Source organism: Electrophorus electricus, chromosome 2, assembly GCF_013358815.1.
Source record: "Electrophorus electricus isolate fEleEle1 chromosome 2, fEleEle1.pri, whole genome shotgun sequence".
Lineage (NCBI taxonomy): Eukaryota > Metazoa > Chordata > Actinopteri > Gymnotiformes > Gymnotidae > Electrophorus > Electrophorus electricus.
Window position 1 is genome coordinate 35038506 of NC_049536.1, and position 27865 is coordinate 35066370.

The 27865-nt window shown below is 47.9% G+C and overlaps 1 protein-coding gene across 14 annotated transcripts in view; it reads right to left on the minus strand.

Annotated features, from left to right (window-relative positions):
* mycbp2 (MYC binding protein 2) overlaps positions 1-27865 on the minus strand; it is a 66799-nt gene that overhangs the window by 16857 nt on the left and 22077 nt on the right. For 4 of the 14 annotated variants that reach the window (XM_035521259.1, XM_035521250.1, XM_035521232.1 and 1 more), the window contains exons 16-55: positions 27615-27760; positions 26659-26769; positions 26070-26180; positions 24907-25026; positions 24394-24475; positions 24137-24254; positions 23843-24047; positions 23568-23721; positions 23140-23312; positions 22808-22933; positions 22533-22660; positions 22293-22384; positions 22054-22188; positions 21842-21925; positions 21646-21742; positions 21084-21276; positions 19819-20093; positions 19028-19249; positions 18627-18818; positions 17347-17553; positions 16961-17098; positions 16678-16856; positions 16177-16319; positions 15979-16079; positions 15637-15855; positions 15226-15448; positions 14492-14610; positions 14210-14297; positions 14058-14107; positions 13795-13967; positions 13414-13558; positions 13017-13223; positions 12836-12891; positions 12605-12720; positions 12310-12407; positions 11459-11575; positions 10717-10857; positions 6799-7023; positions 5768-5900; positions 597-722 (exon numbers count right to left, since the gene is read on the minus strand). In XM_035521259.1, the coding sequence (XP_035377152.1) occupies positions 597-722; positions 5768-5900; positions 6799-7023; positions 10717-10857; positions 11459-11575; positions 12310-12407; positions 12605-12720; positions 12836-12891; positions 13017-13223; positions 13414-13558; positions 13795-13967; positions 14058-14107; positions 14210-14297; positions 14492-14610; positions 15226-15448; positions 15637-15855; positions 15979-16079; positions 16177-16319; positions 16678-16856; positions 16961-17098; positions 17347-17553; positions 18627-18818; positions 19028-19249; positions 19819-20093; positions 21084-21276; positions 21646-21742; positions 21842-21925; positions 22054-22188; positions 22293-22384; positions 22533-22660; positions 22808-22933; positions 23140-23312; positions 23568-23721; positions 23843-24047; positions 24137-24254; positions 24394-24475; positions 24907-25026; positions 26070-26180; positions 26659-26769; positions 27615-27760 (5768 nt within the window). The remainder of the gene's footprint in view (positions 1-596; positions 723-5767; positions 5901-6798; positions 7024-10716; positions 10858-11458; positions 11576-12309; positions 12408-12604; positions 12721-12835; positions 12892-13016; positions 13224-13413; positions 13559-13794; positions 13968-14057; positions 14108-14209; positions 14298-14491; positions 14611-15225; positions 15449-15636; positions 15856-15978; positions 16080-16176; positions 16320-16677; positions 16857-16960; positions 17099-17346; positions 17554-18626; positions 18819-19027; positions 19250-19818; positions 20094-21083; positions 21277-21645; positions 21743-21841; positions 21926-22053; positions 22189-22292; positions 22385-22532; positions 22661-22807; positions 22934-23139; positions 23313-23567; positions 23722-23842; positions 24048-24136; positions 24255-24393; positions 24476-24906; positions 25027-26069; positions 26181-26658; positions 26770-27614; positions 27761-27865) is intronic. The other 10 variants (XM_035521228.1, XM_035521231.1, XM_035521234.1 and 7 more) reach the window with 10 other exon arrangements.

Consider the following 27865-nt stretch of genomic DNA (forward strand, 5'->3'; position numbering starts at 1 on the left):
AAAATAGAAGATAGATGTAATAACTGTGTCTATTATTACACACATATGTACTTGCATTATAAAAATAAACCCCAAGAGATATTTAGTATCAAATGACTACTAAATTAGAGAGAGGCTTTGCAACAGTCAACTATAAAAAAAATTGTTTAACTGAAGTAACTTTGTAAGTCACTAAATCCTCAATAATTAAATATAGAAAAGCTACTACAAGCAAGTATAACACCCAGATCACAGTTCTACATTTACGTAATGATGTGTAACAGTTCTTCTACACAAGGATGAGAAACGCACCAGCGTTTCTTGATGAAATGCAGGGACAAGGATGAAAAATGACAAGAGTTTACAGTAATACAGTCTGGAAAACTGAGCCTGTACTGGCTAGAATAAAAATGGTAGTGAATTATTTAAAGGGTCTTTCAAATGATGTCAGAAACTCCTTGTATTTTTAAATATGTTCTAATTTGATATACACTATAAATATTAAGAGGACAATGTGGACAGATGGCAGATGGACATGAAATAACATGAGAGAGAAAAGACTGAATGGAACTACCAAACTAGACGCAGATCTGCTCACTTCTCTGCTCTAAACATACCTCTGTTGTTGGAGATGCCGTAATCAAATCCTTGCGCCCCACTGCAGCCCGCGGCCCTGTTGAACGCCTGCACTGAGAACGGGCTCGGGGGAGGAGTCTGAGCGCCATGCTCCACAACTGCTTGCTCTGTTACACCACAGACGAGAGATAAATGACTACATGACAAATACTCGTCATACACTTTCAGCACAGCATGCTCCAGGTGGCCTGGGGATGGGGTGGTTGACTCTAAACCCTGAGCAGACACGGCTGGAATCTTACATACAAAGTTAAACGTGATATAGGATATGTTTATTGAACATGCAAAACTTCATTGGGTTCAGTGGGCTGCTGTAAGCAATTCTAGGAACATTTCAGCTAAACTGTCATTACATCTTGATACTAAAATCAGCAACTAAAAATTTCAGTATGGCTTTCTGTCTGCAGGGTCTGTTATTTTGAATATACATGCAGTTAAATGGCATGTTTTTGAAGGGAAGTGGGCTTCCTCCAAAGCTTCTTTTTCCATAGAGGCTCGGGTGACAATTTTTCAAATTGCTCTCATTCTTTATTCTACACTCATTCGTTATTCATCCCTCTATCCTCCCATAGGAATCCATCAATTCAGCTGTAAAGACAGAAACACTAAGTTTGCTGTACTGATTCAAGCTGTACTGGGCTCAAACCCAGGTGATGATACCGACAGCCTACTGGGTGAGCAATCACGCTCTAATGATGGTGGGCCCGTGTGCAGAACAGTTAGATCTTGGATCAGGTAAAACAAAAGCAAAATGACATGTAAAAACACCGACACCCTCGCAGGGAAGAAATGAAGTGAAGCACAAGGGCTCACAGACCTCAATACCTGAAGTTAGTGGCTAGGAGCTTGGCTCAAAACTTTAGCAAAGACCCCTGAGTGACTGGTTGCCAACCCTTACAGTACCCCCCCCCACCCCCGTCCAGTCCATCAAATACTGGACTCCACCATGAACCTGCCGAACGTCCAAGAGACGCTTGACCTTGTACGCCGGTGCACCGTCCACCATGTGTGGAGCTGGCAGGTCGGAGGGGCCCACTGAACACAATATGGGCCTAAAGGCGAGACACATGGAAAGTGGGGTGGATCCACAACGACAAGGGAAGGGCAAGGTGATAAACAGGGTTTACGCGGCGAAGAACCTTGAATGGCCCGAGGTAGCGAGGGGCGGGTTTGCGGGTATAACCACGCAAAGGCAGGTCTCTGGCCGATAGCCAAACCCGCTGTCCCAGCCGATAAGTTGCCATAGCGGTTTTGAGCAGCCGCAGCAGATAAGAGAGCCCTGTGTACCCCCCGCCAGGCTAAATGGCAGCACCTGACTGTCTGCTCAGCAGACTGGACACACACTTCGGCCTCCTGGTCGGCAAACATGGGCGGAGCATAACCGTACTGGCACTCGAATGGTGACATGCCTAAGGAGGAGTGCCACAGGGTGTTGTGGGTGAACTCCGCCCATAATAGGTGCTCAGACCAAGAGGATGGGCAGGAAGAGGCCAGACAGTGGAGGGTGCGCTGCAGGTCCTGGTTAACGCTCTCGGTCTGGCCGTTGGATTGGTGATGGAAGCCACAGGACAAGCTGGCCTCTGCCCCCAACAACCGACAAAAGGCCAGACCAGAACCGGCCAGTGAACTGAGGCCCGCGGTCTGACACGATATCGCTAGGCAGCCCATGAACACAGACAACCTGGTTAAGTAATAGTTTAGCTGTCTCTTTTGCAGATGGCAGTTCTGGCAATGCAACGAAGCGGCAGGCCTTGGAGAACCTGTCGACGATCACCAAAATCACAGTGTTGCCGCTTGATGGGGGCAGCCCCGTGATAAAATCGAGCAACAGATGAGACCAAGGATGTGAAGGGACAAGCAGAGGTTGCAACAGACCAGCACGCTTTGTCCTGGGGTCCTTGCACTGAACGTAGGTGTGACAGGAGTTCACAAATGTTTGGAAATCGGGTTCCATGCATGGCCACCAAAACCGTCAAAGGAGAAACTCAAGCGCCGGTGTGACTCCTGGGTGCACTGAAAAGGGGGATGCATGTTCCCACTCGAGGACCTGAGCTCTAACTGGCTTAGGTCCATACAGCCGTCCTGGCCGGCCCCCACCCGGGTCTGGTTCAGCAAGGAGAGCTTGACGTACGGCCTTCTAAACCCACCACTGGATTGGCGCTATGACGTGGGCCCTGGGGATAACTGTCGAGGGCGGAGCAGAAGGCGGCAAGGATTCCCAATGGCGGGAGAGGGCATCAGGTTTAATGTTCTTAGTGCCTGTCCGTTATGATGAGGTAAAAACAAACCGGGCAAAGAACAGTCCCCATCTGGCCTGGCGCAGATTAAGTCGCTTGGCCTGCTGTATGTAGGTCAGGTTTTTGTGGTCTGTCCTGACCAGGAAGGGGTGTTTTGACCCCTCCAGCCACTCCACCAGTTCAAGCTTGGCTGCCAGTAATTTGCGGTCACCTACGTCATAGTTCCGTTCTGCTGGGGACAGACGTCAAGAGAAGTAGGCACAGGGATGCAGTTTCTTGTCCTCTCCAGACTGTTGGGACAGAACTGCACCAACGCCAACTTCAGATGCGTCCACCTCAATGACAAACGGAAGCTCGGCATCAGGTAGCTAAAGAATAGGGGCCTTGAACAGACAGCGTTTCAGTTTATTAAACGCCTGCTGACCCTCGGTGGACCAGCAGAACCGACCTGACACTTTCCTGGACAATGCGATCAGTGGGGCTGCAACTGCGCTAAAGTTCCTAATGAACCGGTGCTAAAAATTCGTGCAGCCCAGGAAGCGTTGGACCAGATGCACCAAGGTCTGTCTAGGCCAGTTTTCTACAGCCTGCACCTTGGCGGGGTCCATGCACAACTTATTGCGGGAGACGACAAATCCCAAAAAGGAGATGGTTTGTGCATGCATTGTAGACTTCTCCAGCTTGACGAAGAGGTGGTTCTCGAGCAGAAGCTGGAGGACCTGCCTAACATGGGTGACATGTTCATCTACTGTTTGGCTGTATATTAGGATGTTGTGTAAGTAGACGAACACGTATCTGTCAAGGGCCTCCCTTAGGACCTCGTTCATGTACCGCTGGAAGACGGCAGGTGCATTCATCAACCCAAATGGCATGACCAGGTAATCGTAGTGTCCAGAGGGGGTGATGAACACCATCTTCCATTTGTCTCCCTCTCGGATTCTCACTAGGTTGTAGGTGCTGCGCAGGTCCAATTTGGTAAAAAATGGAGGCCTGCTGTAGTGCCTCAAATGCTGAGGTCATGAGGGGCAATGGATAACGGTCTTTGACAGTCACTTTGCTAAGGCCCTGGTAGTCTATACAGGGGCGTAACCCGCCATCTTTCTTCCCGACAAAAAACAAACAAACAAACAAAAAAAAACCTGTACCAGCCCAGGAAGCAGATGGCTGAATGAATCCTAGGGCTAAGGCTTCCTGGATATATTCCTCCATTGCCTGACGTTCAGGCCCGAAAGGGAGAACAAGCGGCCACTAGAGGGACTGGAGGTTGGCCAGTGGCCAGTGGGGGGCAAAGGTTGGGCCTTCTGTCTGGTTAATAACTCCCTAAGGTCCCAGTATTCCTTGGGGACTCAACAGGTCCAGACTGTTGGGATTGTGACCAGCCCCAGACTGGGGTTTAGGTGGATGGATAATGAGTTCGGTGTGCCGACTCGCAACGTGACTGGACAAGTTTAACTAACAACCACTGGCTAAAGGGACCGGCCATCAATGGCAGCAATGGGTAGGGGTTCATCCAGTGGGACCAGTGGCAGGGTTAACTTGTTGGCCAACCCAGCGTCGAGAAAGTTACCCGCTGCCCCAGAGTCCACAAATGCCTGGAGATGCGTTTGAGACGTTCCCCAAGCCATTGCGGTGCTGAGGAACAACCCCTGAGCTTGGGGAGGACTGGTGGAGTCCGTCAGAGGCCCTCCCCTGACGAGCGTTGTCTTTTCCCTGGAGCTCAGGACAAGTTGGGCAAAGAGCTTTCGCAGTACAGACACCTCTCTTCCCACATCCGAGCGTTGTGCTCACTCCGGGAAAGGCCGGTGTGTCCGAGCTGCATTGGGTGAGATTCCGACTCCCCCTGCTTGTCAGACACATGGACAGTGTTAAGGGTGCACGGAGCTCCGCGAGAGCCTTGGCTGATCTCTGGTCCCCGTGTTCTATGCCTCTGCCATATGCGATTGTCAATATGCAATACCGGATCGATCAGATTGTCAAGACAGGCGGGAGCGTCACTAAGGTCCTCACGAAGGCCCTGGTGGAAAGCGGCCATCGGCACTGTGGGATTCCATCCATTCTCGGCCGTCACAGTGCGGAATTCAATCGCATAATCAGCCTCCACTCTTTTCCCGGACATTAAGGAGACGGCTGGATGGTTGAAAGTCCGCTTAAGGGCAGCAGCAAACTCTGCTGCAGTGGAACATTTCTGTTTGGTGCTCCCAGATTGGGGTGGCCCATGCCAGAGTCCATGCCGGAGACACTGGTGTTCATGTCAGGAGGTCTGTCAGGACCTGCAACTGAGAGGTGATCTGTTGCAGGGCCTGCTCATGTTGACCAACAGTCACCCCCTGATTAGTTAGAGCCACCTTTACCTGTTCCACCTTTAACTGTTGATTTGGGTCCATGGCTGGCTCTTTCTGTAAGGTGGGCTCAAACCCAGTTCAGCTAGGTGATGACACCGACAGCCTACTGGGTGAGCAACCACGCCACCAAATATTCACCACATTACATACAAATTACATATCATCCCTTCATAATGACAGCTGTACTGATTGTTGGTTAACAGTTTTCATGCTGTCACAATAGACTTTGGCAAGCCAAGTCAAAGCTTAATAAACTTTACTTGCTAGTTTAGGGTTTGATTTCTATCTTATAAAGGAAGTTCAAAGCTGCTGTCATCAGACTACATACGAAATTAAATCTGGACTGTTAACAGCAAGCTTTTAAAACCAAAGATTTGGAAACATTCATACAATCACAGTAGTAATTACAGGTGACTGAAGTATACAGTATGTCCCTATGTAATTGAGGCTGGCTGGTGTGCAACAAACCCCTCTGGTTTTATCACAATTTTTTCAGACCACAAACAAATTAAAGGGCAGAAATGTCAGATTTGTTTATCCGCCCTCAGAGGAAAAAGTGTTGGGTTTCAGTACCTTCTTCATGGCGCAGGTACTGGTTCCCTCCTCTGTCTCTGGCCAGGGACCAGGCCTCCCCCTCGTCACTCTCACAGAACTCCACCACGCTGTTTTTATCCAGCTGGACCCAGGTCCCTTCTGAGTTAATCACCTGACACAGAGACAACATCCTGTCCTCACACACAGATTCCCCCCAAATCTCCAAACACAGGGCCATTTGACATTTGTGCAGAGCAACTCTGAGAACATATACACTAGATCACATGGACAAGAAATGTTAACGTAACTGACATAGCCACTGAATTAGTATCATCTACTTTACTACATGTACAGGTGCACAGCACTTGACTCTAGATAGAGGACATCGGACTGTTCTGAACGTGACTGTTGAAGGAAGTACTGGTGAAGCAGTTGTAAGTGCCCACTGGATAGCAGCCAGGCTGGCTGTGAGAAGGAGCATTGTGAGGACAGCATGACACACCACACCCTCTACGGAGAGACTGAGCAGAGACAGGCACGTCGGGCCATCTCCATGACCAAGCATGGAGAGCACTGAAATGTGCTACAGGGAGGAACACTGAGACCGAGCAGAGAGACTCGTTTAACAGATGAATTCAGCTTTTTTGGGTTCATGAGCTAAACGCTGCAGGAATCGTTTTGCATATCACAATTATTTTGCCCACATAGACTGTTCTGTGGAGCAGTTGTTTGAATCCATGTAATCGTACAGCTTTCATTGAGCTGTGCAAACTGCTTTACTGAGTAAGAACATGTAAAAAGCTGAAGCCATACGTTTTCCTCATGAGAGAAGAGAAAAAATATATAAGTGTGCACAGAAAGTTCACATCCACACCGGAGGCATATTATGTATTGTGTTGTTTTTTTAGGAAATCACAAGGAAATCACAAGTACATTTCTATTCTTCCAAAGGGAAACAAAGAAGAAAAAGAAACTGGTGTTGCATTGAGTGCAGCACGATAAAGAGAGCAAAAAATCGGGCAACTTAGTGATTTACTAGCAGCCAAAAGAGCACATTTGGGGGTCCATACCTCGCCTACCGCCTTGAGTCTGTTTCCCAGAACTAACATCCCAATGGGGATACCTCTAAGGTTTGGGCAGCTTCTGATGTTGTGACCCGAGGGTCCCGTCTTCACTACCTTATAAAGGCCTGGTCCGCCACCCAGGCCCACCCTGTCCACATTGCGCATGGGGACTTCATGGGAAGGGCGGCCATTGGTCTCCCTTGCACATTCATCTGACTGGGGTCTGGCCTCCTGCAACATCAAAGGTCACAGGTCAATCTGCGTAGAAAAACAAGTCATTACATTTCTGCATTTCTAAAATTCATTAAATCAGAGATCCAAGGTCAACCAACATACTAATTTCTCAGTGTACCGTGAACATTGTAGCCAGTTACTCACAATTAATACATTGTTTAAACGGTTGTCTACCAATGACAATACACACACACACACACACACACATACATACACACACACACACACACACACACACACACACACAAAATCAGAAGTATTGAGACTGAGTGCTGTATATGAGTTTGATGTTAAAATATTTCTGAGCAATTGAATGAGATTCACTTGTACATGAAATGACACACTGGTTTAGTTTACAGAGTAGTGCTGACTGTTAGGCATGCATTGGGGATACCACGTTATTCTCGATTCTTTTGTAAGGGTAAATAAATAAAAACTTGAAAAATGAATTTAAAAAATGCATGCTGCCATATGCTTGGGTTCACACTAATAAAACATCATGCAAGTTATTTGTGAACTACAGATTTTGAATATTTCAAAACAGATTCATATAATAATTAAATGTGGAAAATTATTACCATGAGACAAAAATACATTTATTTGACATGATGTAGTTGTCCACATACACTTTCTGGTGTCTTTCCATTCACACAACCCACAAAATATAACCATGCATCTGTGTCTGAATACATCTGTGACACGAGACATAAACCGCAGGTATTCACATGATTTCATTAGAACAAATAATGACAAACACTGGTGGAAAGCAAAGAAGCAGCCAAGCCATACAAATCTCTCTCTCTCTCCTTTTGACAACTCACCTGAGGGAAACAAGACAAGGTCGTCCAAGACAAAAAGCTGATTTCCCTGACTCCTTGGCTAGCACTTAAGGCATTCTGAGCAACAGATTGTAAGAAAGTCAAATCACGGTAGGGAGTTACTGGAACACGATAAGGTGTGGACAGTATGGATTTTCTTGGGTTTTTTTTTTTTTTTTTTTTTTTTTTGGAAGAGAGACATTTGGTCCTAGGATTCTTTTGGTAATTTGTGCCTTATCCCCTGAAAAAGACTTGCTTGTGTTAGATCTTGAAAAACCAAGCATGATGTAGCATTTGTGAAATAAATGTTTCATTATTGCCCCTGGGATCCACAGAAGCTGAATATAAACATCCATTCCCCCACATGCACACACACACACACACACACACAAAAAAATTCTTCCAAAAAAGTTGTGGTGTGTCATGCTGCTCACAGGCTCCTGGGGAGGGAAGTGGCCCGTGTCATAACCGTGAGTGAGTGTGCTTTCCCAATGAGGGCACATTTCTCAGCAAAGCAGGTTTTGGACAGCTGCTTGTTTCATGGCAACAAACCAAGTATGACTTGCTCTTTTGTTTCTAAGCAATTTTTCTTTGCCAGACATACTGCACGAGCTTTAACAAATGTTCCGAATCAGTGGACTTGATTCAAAGGTTTTGTGCCATGGAGCAGATAAAAGCATTGTGGTCCATCAGTAAACTGTGAGTTCTTGTTTTGGCTCTGTACCCCAGTACAGTGGATTTGGACTGAAATAGTGCAGTCTTGCTTTGAGCCCTAATTTGGGGGTTAGGATGTACATATCAGGTGAACCATACAAGGAGTGCAGTTTTTTTTAAATACTGACTGCTGCTATTTCTGGGGAATAAAAGTAATTGGACAATTCATAAAACTGTCATCCTTAGTACTTGGTTTCAAATACTACACCGTAGGTGCCTGGCTTGAAGCCTGTGACTTACAGCTGTCACAAACGCTGGATTTCTTTTCAGTGTGGTTCCTGCTCATTTCAGGAGCTTTTTTTCTTCAGGCTCGTCTAAAGTGAACGTGTGTCCCCTGTGGCGTGCAGGCTACATGACTGAATTCACCAGTCAGGAACATTTCACCTTTTACCAACATAAACCTCAGTAACTACTTTAGCTCTATATTTTGGATAATTATACTACTGCAAGGTGATGAGCCACACTACTCATTTGTGTGAAACATGGTTGGCTCATAGCAGTTAAAAAAGCTCTGTGAACTTTACCAAATCCCTTACATGCCTTGCCACCATACAGCACACAGGTTATGATGGCAAGCTTTTGCCACAGAGCACTGGTGCTCCCGACATCAAAAGTATAGGCGCACAAAAAATGTACGAGCATCAACTTTATATACCTTTATATTCCCACTACAGAGATGACAATGATTTATTCAGACTATACTAAAAACCGAATTCAACTAAAACTACAGTTAAAACAGTAATTAACCAACATTCACCTAGAGTGAAATATCATTTCAAGCATTACTGCACATGCACACAACTTGTGTAGTAACAATGATGGTTTTTTATTTTAATTCAGCCGTGTGTGTGTTGTTACTCCCTGTCAGTGTTTCAATCTGAAGGGTAGTTAAAACCGGTCAAGCGACCAACATGTAAATTAAGCTAACATTAATGATTAAGCATACCAGTAAGCTAAATCATATTAGTACATTTTCTTTAAACAATATCAAACTATATGTCTTTCATCAGCCAAGCTACATAGTCAGTTAGCTAGTGAACCAACTTGTATGTAACAAAATAGCAAATCAAAACACTGTCAGATAGTAGCATTCGATTATTCCAGTTTCATACATTGCTGAACACGTCTGTATTCATGCATAATGAATACATATTAAACTCAGAAGACAGCCCAGTTCAAAAGCCCTAGGTTGAGCACAGACTCCTAAATTAATATCCCATTAAAACAGAAGTAAATGGGAGTGCTTTCCATTTACAACCTGTACAACCCTGGCAGAGGTGAGGTGTTTCAGATCACTAGCAGTTCGTCTACGTCCTCTTTCCATCGCCCTAGTACAGGTTCATCTTAACTGACAGATAGATTTAATCTCATCTATGAGAACTATGTACTAACTCAGTTCATCTACATACTATTTATGGAATTTGAAGTTTGCCAGTTTGCATGTGGTAAAGCATTTAGTAGCTCTACTGTGCAAAAACTATGAGACTACACAACCGGCCAGTGAAAAACTGAGTAGTTGGCCCGTTATTTATACAAATGCTGTAATTACTGCATGGTTCACCTAGTATGAACTTACAAATCCTTGAATCACCACAGTCAGTCATAACTTCACATTTACTACTTCAAAATAACTTCAAATCCAAAGTGGTGGAGTACAGGTGCAAATAAATAACCATTACATGAAGATCACTGGATGCAGTAGTGTCTTGTGAAGTGACTGGCAGTGGGGGCTCACTTGCTTGACCCAGTGACTCACGCTAACTTATCCAGTGGCTTACTTCATGATCCAGAAGCAGCACTGTACAGTACACTGATGACCTGCTGCAACTGTTAGTATCTTACAAGCAAGTTAATCCAGATATGCACGCACTCATATGCAGTCATGTCAGAATCTTTCTGTGAAAGTCTTCAAAGGAAACCTGACTATTGCAGCATTGTGTCAGAACATGCAAGAAGGTATTTTGCTGGCCTCAAAGCTACCAAGGTGTCATGTGGTTTGGCTCTAATGGGAATGGGTTCCTGGATGCACTCGCTCACTTGGAATAAAGGTAAACCTAGCACAGTGCCCCAGTTAAACCTTAACATTTATGCATCCTAAATGAGCAGCACAGGGGCTCCTGCTAATCTATAGGGGGGGGGGGGGGGGGCCTTTACTTACGTCAACAGGGACCAGAAGGTTTCTGCCCAGATGCTGGTTAAAAGAGAGGCACCAGGCTTCAGTGTACCCATTCATGTTGGGAACATACTTCTTTACAGTCTCATCATTCAGTCTGAGCCACACACCATCATCATTGTGGATCTAAGGGAAACAAGCAACAGAGCAGAGCCATGCCCTCCTGTAACTGCCAACAGCACCGCGCAGGAGCCTCAGAGGCTGGGTAGCTGGGGCCCTAGTTTACAGCACACTCTCAGTATATGCCTCTGTGCAAATTACTATCATTAATACCATCTGTAACATTTGCACATATGTGGCAAATATAACTGTTTTTGCCAGTGAAGTAACACAGGCAGACTGCATTTTAGCTCTTAGATGTGAGAGTATTGCAGATGGAGTGTATCAGACTAACATAAGTGAACATGTCCTTAGGGCCAAAGACAGACCTGCAGCCTCAGAGTCTCTTGCATGGGTGAAGCGAGGGAAAGGCAACGAAAGGTTTTTAATCAAATCAAAACATGGACGCTTAAAGAGAGCGGCGGAGGGAATTTTAAAAAGCTTAATTCGGTTTATGATATAAGAACAGAGGAACCATAATAGAATAAAGTAACTACATTTGCTGAAACCTGGTTCTCTCTGATTGGATGAAGAGGAAACACAAAAGGGAAAATGACTGAGAACGTGGAGAAAGGCAGAAAAGCAGGTGTAGAGAGATTACGTGTGCCCCTAGTCTAGAGAGCTTTACCTCATCAGTGAAAGTGATGGTGCCATTGACTTGGACTATGCCTATCTGTTCACTCTGCAGAGAGGGGTGACTACGCACACGCAGCCCTGCGCTGTCCTGGGCCACAAATTTGCGCACCTGAGAGAAGCAGAGAAGGAGAGAAAGAGAGAGAGAGCGAGAGACAGACAGAGAGAGAGAGCGAGAGAGCGAGAGAGAGAGAGAGAGAGAGAGAGAGAGAGAGAGAGAGCGAGTGAGAGAGAGAGCGCAAGAGAGAGAGAGCGCGAGAGTGAGAGCGAGAGAGAGAGAGAGCGAGAGAGAGCGAGAGAGAGAGAGAGAGAGAGAGAGAGAGAGAGAGAGAGAGAGAGAGAGAGAGAGAGAGTGAGTGAGACAGGCGAGCAGATGGTAGGGAAAAAAAAGCAAAGCACGGCAGTTCATGAGAGAGCAGGACAAATCCAGAGCAGGGACATGTAGCAGAGTGAGAAGAGCTTTAACCTCAACACGTGTCTGCTTCTGAACTGGAAAACCTCAGACCAGAAACCAAAAAGCTTCAAGATGTTTTAGACAGAAATGGGAAGCTCAGTAGCAAGGCATGAAAAGTTTGCATGGGTCTGTGCAGGTGGATCTGTGTTGCTTGTTTCCCAGTGTAAATTTACAGTAAAATAAAAACACTTTAAATCAGCAATAAAAGAAAAAGTCGCTTCCATAATGAGGGTCCATTCAGGGAACTGTTTATGCATGACTGGATACACCAGTGGTACAAGTGGTAATTCAAATTCAGGCCTTATTCCTAAACAGACACAAAGAAAGTTTCAAGTTTGAAGAAAAAACGGGGCTTGCTGGCCCTTGTTTAGCTGCTCACACTGGATTCACACCTTGCTTGGCTGCGGTTCAGCTTTGGGTTTAACCATCTGTGTGCCTGGGGGAATCATTCCTTTGGGTGGGTCCTTCACTTCAACCTCTAGCCCAGCATCTGCAAAAAGAGCCTTGCTGTCAGCACTCGCACACAATCTCTCAGCGACTGAATACATTAATTATGCTACTCAACTAGTGCTTCTGTAGCGGACCAATCAGAGCTCGTTAAACAGCCGAGCCCTTCAGAGCCAGAGTGCTCTTCACTTGTCTTCTCCCACTGCAGAAATTTACTACAGGACAAGCTGAGCCACTTACCAATTTCAATGCCATCTATAGTGACATGGATGGTGTAAAGACCAACAGCACCAGGCGTCCAGTTGGCGCTATACGTGCCATCTGTGTTGGCACGGATGAGCATGTTTTCACTGGGCCTGGTGGCAAAATATGGGCAGAGGTGTTGAGAAAAGAGCCACACCCAATAATACAAAGAACAGTCACCATAACAACACACGCACACACACGCATAACACGTGTGACCTGTCTGACCTCTTTGGTGTGGGGGAGGCGAAGCGCAACTCCTCAAAAGAGTAACTCTCATACGCCTGGAAAAAAAAACAAACAAAAAAACCACAGTCCAAATATGAAACATGGTCACGTGCGCCTGGATGTGTGTTATGTACCCGTTACGCATACTAATGTCCACATGAGCCAAGCAATGTTGGAGAACCTTCATCATGGTGATGGCAATGTAGCGAGCCTCTTTGATGATCATGGGCTCATATGTGGCCTCCAGCTTGGGCGCCGGCAGGCCGCCGAACGTGAGGTCTGTGCCCGGCGCCGAGGGTGAGGGGCTGCCAGGCAGACGCTGGAGCTTCCGCACGCCGTCCTGTTGAACAGACTTCTTCTGCGACACGGGCACTGCCTTCACCTCCACCTGCACACCACACAGGACACATTACAGAAAACTGGTTACAAACAGTCTTCACATGACCTGCTCAAACTAATCCGGCTGTTGTCACATGATCTGCAATGCCACTGCTGTGCCCGCCCTGATATAGATCAAGCATTGTTTTGCAGATGTCAACCCAATTCTGATACATGGCTTTGGACTGCTGCCATCTTACCTTCATGTTCGGCACATGCACTACGTCCCCATACTGGTCTTTGGTCTGCACCGTCACAGTAGTTGGCCAACCACAGCGGATGTCGTCTTTGTTCAGGATGAGGGAAGTCTTTTGAGGGTCTGCGTAAGAGTCTGGCTGCAGCCACCTGCAGAGAGACACACGTAAAAAACTCATCACTTACCTTCCCTGGGAATGCACAGAAATAGATTGTATTTTCATTTCAGAGAAACCACCTCACATTTTGTCAGTTCTTTGTGTCAAATAAAATGTACAGTTTATATTTCACTTCACACCCAGTCAGTCATACATTGATACAATATACGTTACATGAGAAAAAGCGGATGACACTACAAAAGACATCATTTCTTCATCTCCACTGACCTGGCTAGGCGGCCTCCACTGGAATTGGGCACACACGTGATGAAGTCCTCCAGGAAGGAGTGCTCATTGCTCTGTAGGTGCAGGGGCAGGTTGCCCTCCAGAGCTTCCAGGATGGTGGGGGAGTGGGAGAGAGCCAGACCTTTCCCCAGGATCCCGGAATGGGCCTTACATACCTGACAGACAAGCACAGACGCCAGTTTGCAACTTTGTCCTGCTAAACTGTGTAGAACGTGAGTGATGTGTGAGGGTTTCTCATTTAACACCTGGAGTGAAGCTTCCTCAAGAATCTCCAGATCTTCCTCCAGTTCATTTCCTTTACAACATAGACAGAACGATACACGTACACAAGATTTTAAAATCCAGAAGAAGCACACAAACAGTAAAATAAATATATTGCAACATTCACTCTTTTTACCTATAGGCAAAGCCAGCTCCTTCTTCATGAGGGCGGCGGCACACACACTTCCCAGATAGGCTAGCTCCTTCTCTAGCTGAATGATGCCCTGCGACACACAGACAGATGGCTAGAGGTTGTAAACACATACATATTCATTAATTGTGATCCAACAGAGACAGGTAAACTAAAAAAAAAAAGAAAAAAAAAACTAAGCCTACAAAATCCAAACTCCTTCATATTCACATATTCATTTCTGCAGAGAGAAATGTACCCATAAATGACCTTAAGATACAGCCTTACCTCATCCGGACCCGGGTTAAACTCATATCCCACGGCCACACATTTAAACCCATAAAAGCAGGCTTTCTCATCTTTCACGTAATCTGATGCCGTTTCCAAGGAGAAGAGGGCTTCATTACCTTTAATCACAACACAGAAGGACAGGAGAGTGGGTCACAAGCACAGGGGGGAAGACAGAGCATCGACTCAAATAAAGATGAATTTGTGTTACTGGTCAAATGTTTGCATTACCTTGGAAAAGTGGAAGAAATATGCAGAAACTGAAGGAGCACAGTGATGTAAAAATGTTTACAGTTTTTTTTCCTCAAAATAGTTGATATTATTGACTGTTACAAAAACATTCATTCATTCATTCATTCATTCATTCATTCATTTACCAACTTTCAATAGACCCCAGTAGCATAAAGCCTGATGAGCCTTAATTGATTACTAGCTTGTAAACATTCATGACATATCAGGACAAACTAAACACTCATAAGTTATCCTTTCTGGATAATGAATGAAGACGTTTGCAGAAGCAGTTTGTAGAACTGCTTTAAAATGACAAAAGTTAAACTGCTGCGTCTGAAATTTAGTCCATTGTTTAAATCTCCTCTTCCTATTGCTGTGTTCTGCTACACATTTAAACCAACACCCCTGAAGACAAGGGCAGTGCGACAGAGACCGTGACCCCTGAAGACGAGGGACCCTCGCACGACTCCACTAGTGAGAGAGAGCTGGGGCTGAGCTCCTACCTGGCAGCACGAGGATGCTGGTAGGCCAGCCATTAGAGCCAGAGAACTTCTTCAGTTCCGTCCAGGTGTTGATGATCTCGTGGGCCAGAGGCCTGGAGCCCAGGCTGGAGAAGTGCAGCATGCGGCTGGGAATGAGCAGGCGCAGCACATCCTCTGGCTGCGCCGTGCCACACTGTGGATCGAACTCTATGGTCATCCAGCGAACGCAGTCTGGGAAAGACACCTACGGAAAGGTCAGCGGGTCATTAAACAAGTTTTGAATTCTTAACAAACCGCAAGATATGCACATCTCATATGCTTTGTCATTTATAATAATAATAATTCACTGTTTTTGTTTTTAAATTGGCCGTTGGTTTGGGCCTTGCAGCAGAACGACCAAGCTTGGCACAGAGAGGCAGATTGAGGCGGCACCTTGTACTGGGTGACGGCGGCTTGCTTATAGGGATGATCGCTCTCTATGACGGCATAGACACTGGAGGTAGTGCAGGCTGACAGGCCCTGCTCAGGCTGGTTCCCAGTCGTGCTGTCTGTAGACTGGTTGGGGTTGAAGGCAGGCGGGGCGTACTTCTGGTTCAGGGCAGACACAGCAGGGAGAAGCTCCTGCACCAAACCAAACACCTCCACAGCAGCCTGATGGGAGAAGGCACAAAACACCCTGAGCATCACAATCATTCACAAATATGCTGCTGATACAAGCATCCGTTAAAAAGGCCTCGGACAGAAACAAAGTGAGAAACAGTCACACTCCACTACCTTTGGCACTGAGGCTGCAACAGGGCCGATGTAGGCCAGGATGAGAGGGAGCAGCATGGAGAAGAGACTGGAGGAGCTCAGCAACTCTGGAATGTCTTCAGCTACAAACAAAATACAGGGAAAAGCACAATCAGTCCGAGCGAAGCGCTCCAACACAGCCCGTGACCGGGACCCTCGGGGCCGTGCGCAGATGCTGACCGTCCACGGCAAAGGCTCTGTGCAGGAGGTCCTTGGCTGCGCGCACCACGGCGCTGACGACAGAGAGCGCACGGCTGCAGTTCTTATCCTCCTCGTTCGCTTTGCTCAGCAGCTGCGACTGCAGGTCTCCATCATATTCGCTTCTGCGACAGGAAAAACGAGAAGAACGTGGGGCGGGGGGGTAACCCAACTCACTCAGATCAACTATTACAAGTACTGGGTCCTTTAAACAAGCAGAATTTGCTTCTTTTCTTTTTTTTCTTTTTTTTTTACATTTTTTTTTTTTTTTTACAGCAAATGTTCTTGCTTTTTGTCTTAGCTTTTTTTTGTCACTTCAGTTCTCACTTCACCCAACAGCTCTGACGGCACATTTGATTGTGCAGCAGGACAAACTGCTAATCTATGACTCTGAAGAGTAACATTTTGCTTTCTTTCCAGAGGCTATACTAGGTTAAAACAAAGCTTGCAAAAAGCGGGTCACGTATGGGCGCCACATCTGACCTGTAGTAAAGGACCTGAGGGATCTGGCCTCGGGTCTGGTTTGTGCCATTACTACTCAGACTGCAGGTACTGAAGGTGAAGGCGACTCCGTCGGAACACTGAACCGTGGTCATCCCTCCATCTCCATTGGCTGTGCGGCTGCCGTAGTTACGCAGACGGACGGCATATTTCACATTCTCCTGTAGGACGTAGAGCAGTCAGTGAGAGACCTGTGATGAGGATGTCCATCTTTTGAACACGAATCCCGTGAAATGAGCCGGGTTTTCGCGAGCCGCTGAAGTACCTTCAGAGGCACAGCCTTGTCCAGGCGGATCTCGGCGATGTCGCTGGGGCTATCATCGGTGCTGTAGGTGCCTTTAACCAGCTCTAACGATGTCCATCTGTGAGAGTGCGCCGAGTCTCCTGGGTGCTCTGTCTGTGCCTGAGACAAAGGAAAAGCTTACATAACGAACTTAGGCCTTCACTTTGAGAGCCACTATGAAAATGTAAATGTAAGTGATACTTGAAAGCAATCTGAATTAGAATACGCCAGCAGTCAGTTTCAGACTGCAAGGGCAGTCCACTGCTTGTGCATCTACCGGGTAAAGCCCAGCTGCTGCCTCACGTAATAAATCATCTTGGCAATAAACGCAAAACGGTTGGATAGCGAAGCCCAGGACCAGTGCTTACATCATCAGCCAGAACCTCCAGCTCGTACTCGTGGATGCCCCCTCCGCCGTACACGCAGAAGCCCACCAGCACCACGCCTGCTTTGTCCACAGTGAAGCAGATGGCGTCGGGCGAGCCGTTGCCTGTGTTCCAGCTACGGCCCTGGCTGGTCTTTGTGAAGCGGTTGGGGGTGGACTTCACCGAGTGCAGGGAGCTCAGCCCGTCCACCTGAACAGGGAAGTCACACAGAACAACAGACATCCCATCAGTAACGGAAAATCTGCAAAGCTGAGTGTTGTAAAGACGCACAGCAGCCACTGGCTCTGTCGACATTATCATTTTAAATGAACAGTAATCCAATACGTGTCCAATATAAATTTTGACTTGAAAGTAACACTGCAGGTCTGGCCCATTAATTCTATGACAAGTCTCATAACATGGCCACGGTTTCACTGGTCACATGGTCACACGTTACCACCGTGTGACTGTAGACAGGGGCCTAAGAATGAACTTTCTTTGTTACGCAGACTACGTGTGTTACACATATCAAGTTTGGTTTATTTGTCACATACTCAGTCATACACAGTACAACTCGCAGTGAAATGGTTGAGAGTGCTCTGTCCAAACTGAGAAAAAAGAAAACAAGGGTGCATAGAGAAAAATATATTCTATATATGTACAAAAATATATTAACAATGTATGTATAATATATGTATATTATGTTTATATACACAATGTACAATGTATATGGTTGTGTATGTATATGTACACAATGTACAGAATGTACAGATCTATTTGTAAAATGACACATTTGCAGTTTTTACATATCCAACTCAGCATACCAATCACACATAGTAGAAAACAGACGATAAAATAGAAGGTTCTGAAAACAGCCTGCAGACAGTTGCCATGACAATCAGTCGACGGAGACAGACTGCAGTAGACCAGAGAACAGAAGCATGTCGGAGGCCTGAGGAGAGAGCATAACTGTGGCCATGACTCAGCTACTCCCAGCACCACACGCCAAGAGCAGACATGATGAACACAACGATAGCTCTCACGCAGCAGCCAGAGGCTATTTATGGCCAGGCGGCTGAAATGATGTTAGAGGAGGTCACCATAGCTCAGGTAGGAGAACGCTCACAACTTACCGGGAAAGAGGGAGAGAGAAGGAGGGATGAAAGAGAGCAAGAGAGCGAACAAAAGAGAAGCAGAGAGAGAGAGAGAGAGAGAGAGAGAGAGAGAGAGAGAGAGAGGAGAGAGAGAGAGAGAGAGAGAGAGGAGAGCCTTGTGTATCTGACCTCAGAGCCGAGTGCAGAGGCCGTGAGCTCGCTGACGATGCTGGCCAGCAAGCCACAGGTGTTGGACACCAGATGAGGAGAGAACAGCTCCACCTCCTTCCTCAGACTCTTCCTCACGGGCAGCACCACGATCACCAGCATCTTCTCCAGAACCTCCCGGAAACTCGTCATCCCCATCAGATTCTCTTCTGTCTGTACGAGGAGAAACGAAAACGCCGCCCTTGTGATGTATCGCCACCGTTCTGATGTCGGCGTTAGGGAAACTCTACACATCTACACATACTGCATGAGGGACAAGGCTATGCTGGTGTATATTTTTTGGGGGCAAACGACTACCCTGAGTCGGGTTTGGGCACCGTATGCTCAGTGCACACTGGAGGGGGCTGTGTGTGAATACTCACATGGCTGAGTTTCTCCATGTGAGCCACCAGCAGGGGGAAGCGGTGAGCGAGGGCCGAATCATTCTCGGTGCTGACCTGCTTGACGAGTGAGCGGAGCAGCACTTCCCCGTCGTACGCGATCGGCAGGATGGAGGTCAGCTTCACCGACGTGTTACACAGGGCAGACATCACAGCAGCCAGCAGGCGGCTACTCGACGTGCGGAAGTTTGCCTCCTGGATGTCCTGAAAGTCCAGTGTTGGATTAGCATGAATCCGAGACCCAAGATCCCAGAACAACAGTGAAGAGTAATCGTGATCTAAATGGCTGCAGTAAACGAATCTTATGACAAATAATTGACAGATCCCATTCTGGAATTCAGTGAATCTTACTTTGAGAGAGAAACTCTAAGTGAACATGTCACTGGAAATATTTCAGAACAAATTTATCACACCTAAATCTGTCCAGTGAATCATTTCATGTGTAAAGGCCTTAAAAAGTGACGCAGCTTTAGTTATGCACAAGACTTTAGAAAGTGTGGAGCCATCAGAGGAGATGGAGAAAGAGGCTCCCAAGTAGTGGACAGGGAAAAGCCCCTCAGCTCAGAATAAATCCCGGAAGTGCCATTTGCCATCTGTGGCCAGAACAGAGGCATTGCATTATGGGCCATTCCCAGAGGGTAGTGGCTTTACTTTGTGCAGTAATGTTCAATCAGGCAACCCACAGTCTCATAAGCTAGCGCATAAGCCTCACAGTACACAGCGTCTGACAGTACAGGGGAGCAGACGTGTGAGTGTGCGGCCCAGGTGCGGACCTGGTCCAGGCAGTTGAGTAGGTCACAGAGGCAAGCCCACTGCAGCGCGGGCGTGGGGTAGAAGGAGTGGAAGCAGGCGGTGAAGGTGTTGTGGCACTCCTGCAGCACGGCCTCCAGCAGGGTGAGCGGCTGGCTCAGGTAGCCCTGCGGGTCGTTGTCCAGCTTGGTTAGGCAGTTGTCCATGCCCTCGGACAGGACCTTCTTCAGCAGGCTGCGGGTCTTGCCCACACACTCCGCCAGCCTGCTGGACTCCTCCACAACTGCTTTGGTGCTGGCTGAACACAAGCACAGAGACAAGTCATGCCTGACAGGACTACCCACGTTAACAGGTTGCACATAACTCAATCGCTCTCACTGTATGGGGTGCATGTGCACCCTTGGGGTTAACACTGCCTTCCTCATATGAAACCCTGCAATTAATATGAAACACACTCTACAGTAGGAAGGAGTAATACACTTACTCACTCCAACACTAATACCATCTGTCTCTCAGCAGCTCAGCACACATATATATAGTATAAATAATACATTGTGAGAGTGTTCACCTTGATAGTAACCAATAACAGAAGAGCAACAGAAGATTTGCAGATTAAATAATGACTCCTGTAAGCACAGCACTGACAGACTTTAGAATCTCCCATGGTTCTTTTCACCTGCTGAATCACTAATGGCTGCCATCATTGGTACTGATCCACTAATTTACCAACTAAATGGGCATTAAGTGACAAGCACGCGTGTTCACCAGCGTACCAGAGATGGGGTAGATCTAGCCCACGCGCATGTGTTCACCAGCGTACCAGAGATGGGGTAGATCTAGCCCACGCGCATGTGTTCACCAGCGTACCAGAGATGGGGTAGATCTAGCACACGCGCATGTATTCACCAGCGTACCAGAGCTGGGGTAGATCTAGCACACACGCATGTGTTCACCAGCATACCAGAGCTGGGGTAGATCTAGCACACACGCGTGTGTTCACCAGCGTACCAGAGATGGGGTAGATCTAGCACACACGCGTGTGTTCACCAGCGTACCAGAGATGGGGTAGATCTAGCACACACGCGTGTGTTCACCAGCATACCAGAGCTGGGGTAGATCTAGCACACACGCGTGTGTTCACCAGCGTACCAGAGCTGGGGTAGATCTAGCACACACGCATGTGTTCACCAGCATACCAGAGATGGGGTAGATCTAGCACACACACGTGTTCACCAGCGTACCAGAGATGGGGTAGATCTAGCACACACGCGTGTGTTCACCAGCGTACCAGAGATGGGGTAGATCTCGCAGATGTAGACACGCAGCAGGCGGAGGCAGCAGGTCCCCACAAAGCGCAGGCGTTCCAGGTCCAGCAGCGTGGCTGTGTACTGGAAACCCTTCAGCCCCCTCAGTTCCTCCACACCCAGAACTAACGTAGTCCAGCTCCAGTGCAGGACACTCAGCAGGGACTCGAAGCACTCCTGAGAGGAGCATGCATGCACACAGAAGCACAATTAAAAGAGGCTTCTAGCTATCGATTCAGACGACTAACCCTTTTTCAGGCAATGAACCTCATTTCTCTAATTACAGGTCATTTTGCATTTGCAATGCCTTTGACTTTTACCTTGAAAGCTGCATGTTTTAGTTCTGTTCTAAATGGATGCATTTTCCAGTCTCAGGCAAAAGTCAAAGTAGATTAAAGCTTTGAGCAAGAAATGCTATAAAGACTGTAATCATCCTGTTGATGAAAGCAGTCTGCAGGTGTACCAATTCACCATGCATAATCAATAGATCTGATCCACAGCGTGTAATCAATAGAGGTGTTCTTGGCAAGGCAGTGTGCTACACACCACAGAGACAGTCCTGGCGAAGGAGCGCTTCAGAATGTGCACAGGCTCACTGGTCTGCTGCTTCCCTTTAGCGGCGTTTCCGTCATTGGATGGCAGTCTGGGAAAACAGTGATGAGTCAAAAGATGAAAGCAGGAGTGGCCACATGTCAGGATGTGCGGAGAAAGGGCCGTTGACATGACTTGGATATGACAGTACCTGTATAACAGCTGGGGTATCTGCCCTGCATTCACATCAGTACCATTGTTTGATTTCTTGGAGCTCTTAAACTGGAACACCACGCTGCAAAAATGGCACAGAGGAAGGAGTCAGTGACAGGCCTTCACACAGCAGCTCATACCATCGCACAGACATCTGTACACGCGGACGTTAACGGTCCCGTTGTGCTGAGGGAAGACGCAGGTGGGTACCCGTCATCAGTGGTGATAGTGGCCTGGCCATGAGAGCCACAGTCACTGCTGGGGCCGGACACACGGGCCCAGGCCACGTACCACCAGCCCAGCTGCAGCAGGACAGGCTCGTCAAACATCATGGCGTACTTCTCCCTGCAAGCACACGCACACACACACACACGCGCACACACACGCACGTGAGAGACAAGCAGGAGTCGGTTGTGTGAAGAGAGCACAAACGTTTTGATGAGATGTACCTAGCAGCACAGTCATAGGCCAGGACGTCTGTCTCAGCCAGTAGGTCCCCGTCTGTCTCATGATCCCCTCCATCTGGTCCCAGCTCAAACAGCTGCAAGAAAACATCCAATCACCAGCCAGAGCACACACGCCATCCAGGAACATTCAGTGCCTAAATAGACTAAATGAATCTAAATGGACAGTGAACTGAGAGGAGTCGGTAGATGACGAATGTGAGTTGTACATGTTCCACAGCCCACCTTGATTTTGGCTGTGTACTCTCCCCTGCCACCAAACAGCCCCAGGCCTCCCAGTAGGATGTCGGCGTCGGCGCAGAAGCGGATGGCCTCGACGGAGTGGGCGGAGTAACCCCAGCCTCCACCATGACCTGCATGTCAACAACAGCAACACACACACACACTGCAAGATTCAGTTCCATTATGCTAGTCAGACCTGCCTGGCTCTTAGTGAGAGTTTTCCGAAATCATTTCACTGTTGTGTTCGCCATAATGTGTGTCCGTGTGGGTTCACTCACTCTCAAAGCGATTGACCACACTGTAGTCCTCCTTCGAGTAAACCTTCATCACAGACTGTGTCTCCTCCTCAGCACTAGCCACACCCATCTTCAGCTCCTGCATGGCAGCCAGTGTGTCCAAACAACCTGCACACAGACACACACAATGAGGAATACAGTCTACGCGACCTGCATACAGGCACACACACACTCAGGAACTCAGCATAGAGAACCTGCACACAGCCACAGAGCTGATGTACAGGTCTCTTATATGGAGAGGTGTTAGTGCAGGACCAGGCGTGACAGGGTGCGTGCAGGGCATAGCTGCTCAGAGGGGTGGGGGGCTGGTGTACCCAGGATATGCAGGGCTCCGTGGGAACGGGTGGTGACAGCGTGGGAGCCCGAGGGCAGGGCCAGCTCGGGGCTCAGGATGCTGCAGCGTGCCTGGATGTCGGGGGCAGAGGGCACACGCGCATCTGCGATCACAGCGTTATAGCACCACATCTCCCGAGAGCGGGGCAGGAACCTGGAAGAGCAGTGAGGAAAACAGTAGCAGTGAACTCAAACACCACCATGAACACATAATGCTCCACATAATGAAAGATCATTGTACCTTGGACATGTAAATGTGCTCTAAAACAGATCTAGGCCATGGAGATGTTTCCTCCGAAAACTAAGGAACACTGAACAACACTTCATGGTTCTATAATACAGGGTACTGCTTCCACCAGCACATGCCAGCAGCTGCGAGCAGGCCAGACCACTCCACAGCAAGTCTTACCTCCAGATGACATCGTACACAGGGTCCAGACACAGACCAAAGCCCTGGAGGTCCTCCTGCTCAGAGTCATTGAACGTTCGACAGCTTCCGTCCATTTTGTTAATCAGCAGGCATTTGAAGGGAGGAGGCTCAGACACCGAGGTAGGAACCAAACCTAAAGGCCACAGCCAAGCAGTAGGTTCACCTCAGTTCAGGGCAAGCAGGAACATTTATCAGGATTCAAGAAAAAAAAAAAAACGTGCAAATGCAGAGAGTGAGTCATACAAGAGGAGTACCAATTATGTGTTTGCTGGCAAAGATCTCGGAGGTGGCCAAGACGTGGGAGTTGATTAGCGCTTCATCAATCCTCAAGAAGGTCTGGTCTCCACTGGCACCTATCCACGTGGCTTTGCGGCCGTATTTGGCACCGATGTTGGGCATGGGTGAAGGTTTGGCATTCCAGTAAGGCATGTCCAGTATGGGTCTACCGAGCTGTCCTTTCTGCAGACATGAGACAGGAACCCTGCTCAGCCTAGAATATCTCAGAGCAGCTCTTGGTGAGTTTAAGAAATACAGCTGGGACAACATACCGAGAAGCTCCCGAAAGTAAAGACCTGGCCATCCACGAGGAGCACGGCAGTGTGGTTACTGCCCGCTGTCACCTGTGCACTGGGGCTGGGGAGAGCCTGCACTAGTGTCGGAGACCCTCTGTGGAAGAGAGAGGCAGAGGTCAACAGAGTCAACTTCTCACACTAATGACATTATGCATACAACACCATGCAATACAATATCACAGCAAAACATTCAGTAAATAACGACTGAGAGCATTACAGTGGCAAAACTTCACCTGGAATTGACATCTCCATGGCCTAACTGGCCATGCTGCCCATAGCCAAAGGTGTAAACATCCCCACTCTCCATTAACACCACTATAGGAAGATATCGCGAGATTACACACAGAAAGCAGCAGCAGCAATTATGTCCAGGACGAAGTACATCACCACAAAAATAATAATGACTATTTTATTGACTATTTGGATAGTAAATATTACATTGGTTATAAATACAATTAATTCAGCAATGTGCAGTCATAACATAAAACAATAGAAAAGGCTCCAACTTAAGATCCGTGTACACACCACTGCAACAATCTCAGAACAGAATGTAGGGACTGAAAGTCCATAATGCAATTTATAAGCAGCGATTATTTGATTGTGATGTTGTAGGAATACACAACAATATGCAATAATTGTAGTTTTGTAATTTGATCATTTACAATTTAAAGGTCATGGTCCATATTTGTACATGTATTTTATCTGCAGATCTCCTGCCTGAGAGGTGAGCTGTATTTTAGGCTTACCAGAGTGGTGAAACCCGCAGCTGACCTGCAGGGCACGGAGCTCACAGTCGAAGCGCACGGCCCCCGGGGGGTAGGTGGTGATCTTACTGGCATCCTTGTCTCCGCGTTCACTGCTGCCGTCTGGAACACAGAGCAGAGTCAGACAGGAGTGGGGGCCAGGGAAGCAGAGAAGGACAGCCACACGCAGGCCCACACCTCGAGCAAACCAGTCACTTGGGAGGAGAGGCTCGACTGGAGCGTCAAGAAAAATGATGATAAAGGGAAAAGGGCATGTGCAGAGGATAACGACCAAATGAAGATGAAAAACAACCCACAACAGCAGAACCAAACCAAATTATGTTGCCGTTTTACGAAGTGTGTGTGCGTGTGTGTGTGGGGGGGGTGTCCGGGCCAAAAAACAGCACTGATTTGTGGGCAGTGAGACCCATGACCACTGTATGTGGAGGCAGACAGCCAGCGTGGTACAGACGAAACTTCAGCCTTCCCCCACCCTGGTCCACACCCTGGTCCACTGGTTGGGGGTATGTGTACCAGCGGTCAGGACAGCAGGGGGTCAACATGAGTGAGGACAATACCGTCCACCCCTCCATCCATCTCACAGCAAGAGAGCACGTGGGAGAAAAAGCTTTTATCTGCCACCAACAGGGCTGAGTAGACTGGCTCGATTAAAGAACATGCAAAAGGAGTGAGGGGTGTTGAAACAAAAAGACTAGCTATTTATTTGGGCTCTCTTATTTATTTAATGTTTCCAAATATTTATAAGGATTCTGCAATGGGATTTATTTCTGAATGTATGCAGTGATGAAAGTGCTGGAGTCGATATTTTCATTATAAGTGCCAAATTTGACTGTAGGAGTCCTGGCAGGACCTTTCACATACTCTGGCTGAAATGAACTACTTAAATACAGTAGTGTTCCCATATTACAGGTTCACTACTGTTGTAAATAAACAAAAAAACAAACAGTGGGTCCAGCAAACAGTCACATTCAAATTAAGAGAAAATAGGGACAGTACTACTACACTGTGTATGAAAGAAGCACAGTGATATGAGAGAGAGAGAGAGAGAGAGAGAGAGAGAGAGAGAGAGAGAAAAGTTAGGTAGTGCCTGGTGAGAATAGGCAGGGTCACTGGCTCAGTGGAGCCTAGAGTGAAGACCAATGTACCTTTGAGTTTGTCCCGCATTATCTTAAAGGCCTGTAGGGGTCTTAGTCTGGCTAGAGCCTGTTCACGCTCACGCTGGTTCATAAAAAGGGGGCCAGGGAATACAAGAGGCCCTGAGGGAGGTGGAGAAAGAAACTTTCACATGCATGGGCAAAGCATCTCACAAATGGAAAAACAGCACAGCATACAACACACTGGCAAATCATAGAACACACGAGCATGCTAGCAGCCCTGCTACACGCCCATTCCCAAGCACACAGGCACGTAAGGAGGCTGGGGAGAGTGGCAACTTTACGGATCTCCGCTCTCTGGAGCCCTTTTTCTGTGGGAGTTTTTTTTGTGCTTGAACAAAATGTGTGTTCAAAATTACATTCATGTGGCGAAACAAAAGGCCCCAGAGCCCAGTCCACAGGAAGCACTGGATTACGCTGCCGAGGAGAAGCAGCGCCCTGATCCATCAGATCCACAAAGCTCCAGCTCTCAGTCACATTCGGACGGATTTACGGTCGAGCTGCAGCACAGCTCTGCCCTGTAAGGAGCTGTGGAGTGACATGGTGAGCGTGTGCGTGGAGGGGGGCGTCGGCGCAGTACCTCTGCCTTCCTCCAGCCTGTGACGGCGGTTGACGCGCTGCCTTTTCTCTTCCTGTCTGATCTGGATGTGCTCCTCTATGTTTACGCCTGGAGGAGGAGGGACAGGCACAGCTAAAATAAAAACAGGCCAGCATGGGCGGGGCCGAAGGGAGGGACAAACGAGAGACAACACAGGCAGGGTGAATGATGAGCACCAAACAGGCGATGCCTGCATGCACGCACAAACACACACGCACACACACGTGCGCAAACACACACACTCTTGCACAAAATGTTATCAGGCAAACAATGAAAAAAGTACAGAAACAGCAGTTCTCTGGAGTGAGGGAGCCGGAATACCCAACAACAGGAGGTAAGGAGAGGGAGTGAGGGAGCCGGAATACCCAACAACAGGAGGTAAGGAGAGGGAGTGAGGGAGCCGGAATACCCAACAGCAAGAGGTAAGGCGAGGGAGTGAGGGAGCCGGAATACCCAACAGCAGGAGGTAAGGCGAGGGAGTGAGGGAGCCGGAATACCCAACAGCAGGAGGTAAGGCGAGGGAGTGAGGGAGCCGGAATACCCAACAGCAGGAGGTAAGGCGAGGGAGTGAGGGAGCCGGAATACCCAACAGCAGGAGGTAAGGCGAGGGAGTGAGGGAACCGGAATACCCAACAGCAGGAGGTAAGGCGAGGGAGTGAGGGAGCCGGAATACCCAACAGCAGGAGGTAAGGAGAGGGAGTGAGGGAGCCGGAATACCCAACAGCAGGAGGTAAGGAGAGGGAGTTAGGGAGAGGGGAATACCCAACAGCAGGAGGTAAGGAGAGGGAGTGAGGGAGCCGGAATACCCAACAGCAGGAGGTAAGAAGAGGGAGTGAGGGAGCTGGAATACCCAACAGCAGGAGGTAAGGAGAGGGAGTGAGGGAGCCAGAATACCTAACAGCAGGAGGTAAGGAGAGGGAGTGAGGGAGCTGGAATACCTAACAGCAGGTCTAGTGGGATCATCTCCTTCACAGCATCAAAGATCCCCCTCTGTCTGGCCTCCGGACCATCCAGCTCGCGAGCACACGCCTTACAACAGCCGCAAGAGGAACAGCCTGACTCGCCTGAGCCACAGCCACAGATGCTGAAGAGGATGCACAAACCGAACACACACACAAATTCACACTCACCGTGCGTACACAAATGCAATGCATTCAGAGGCATAACAGCACATTCGGAAAGCCCAAAC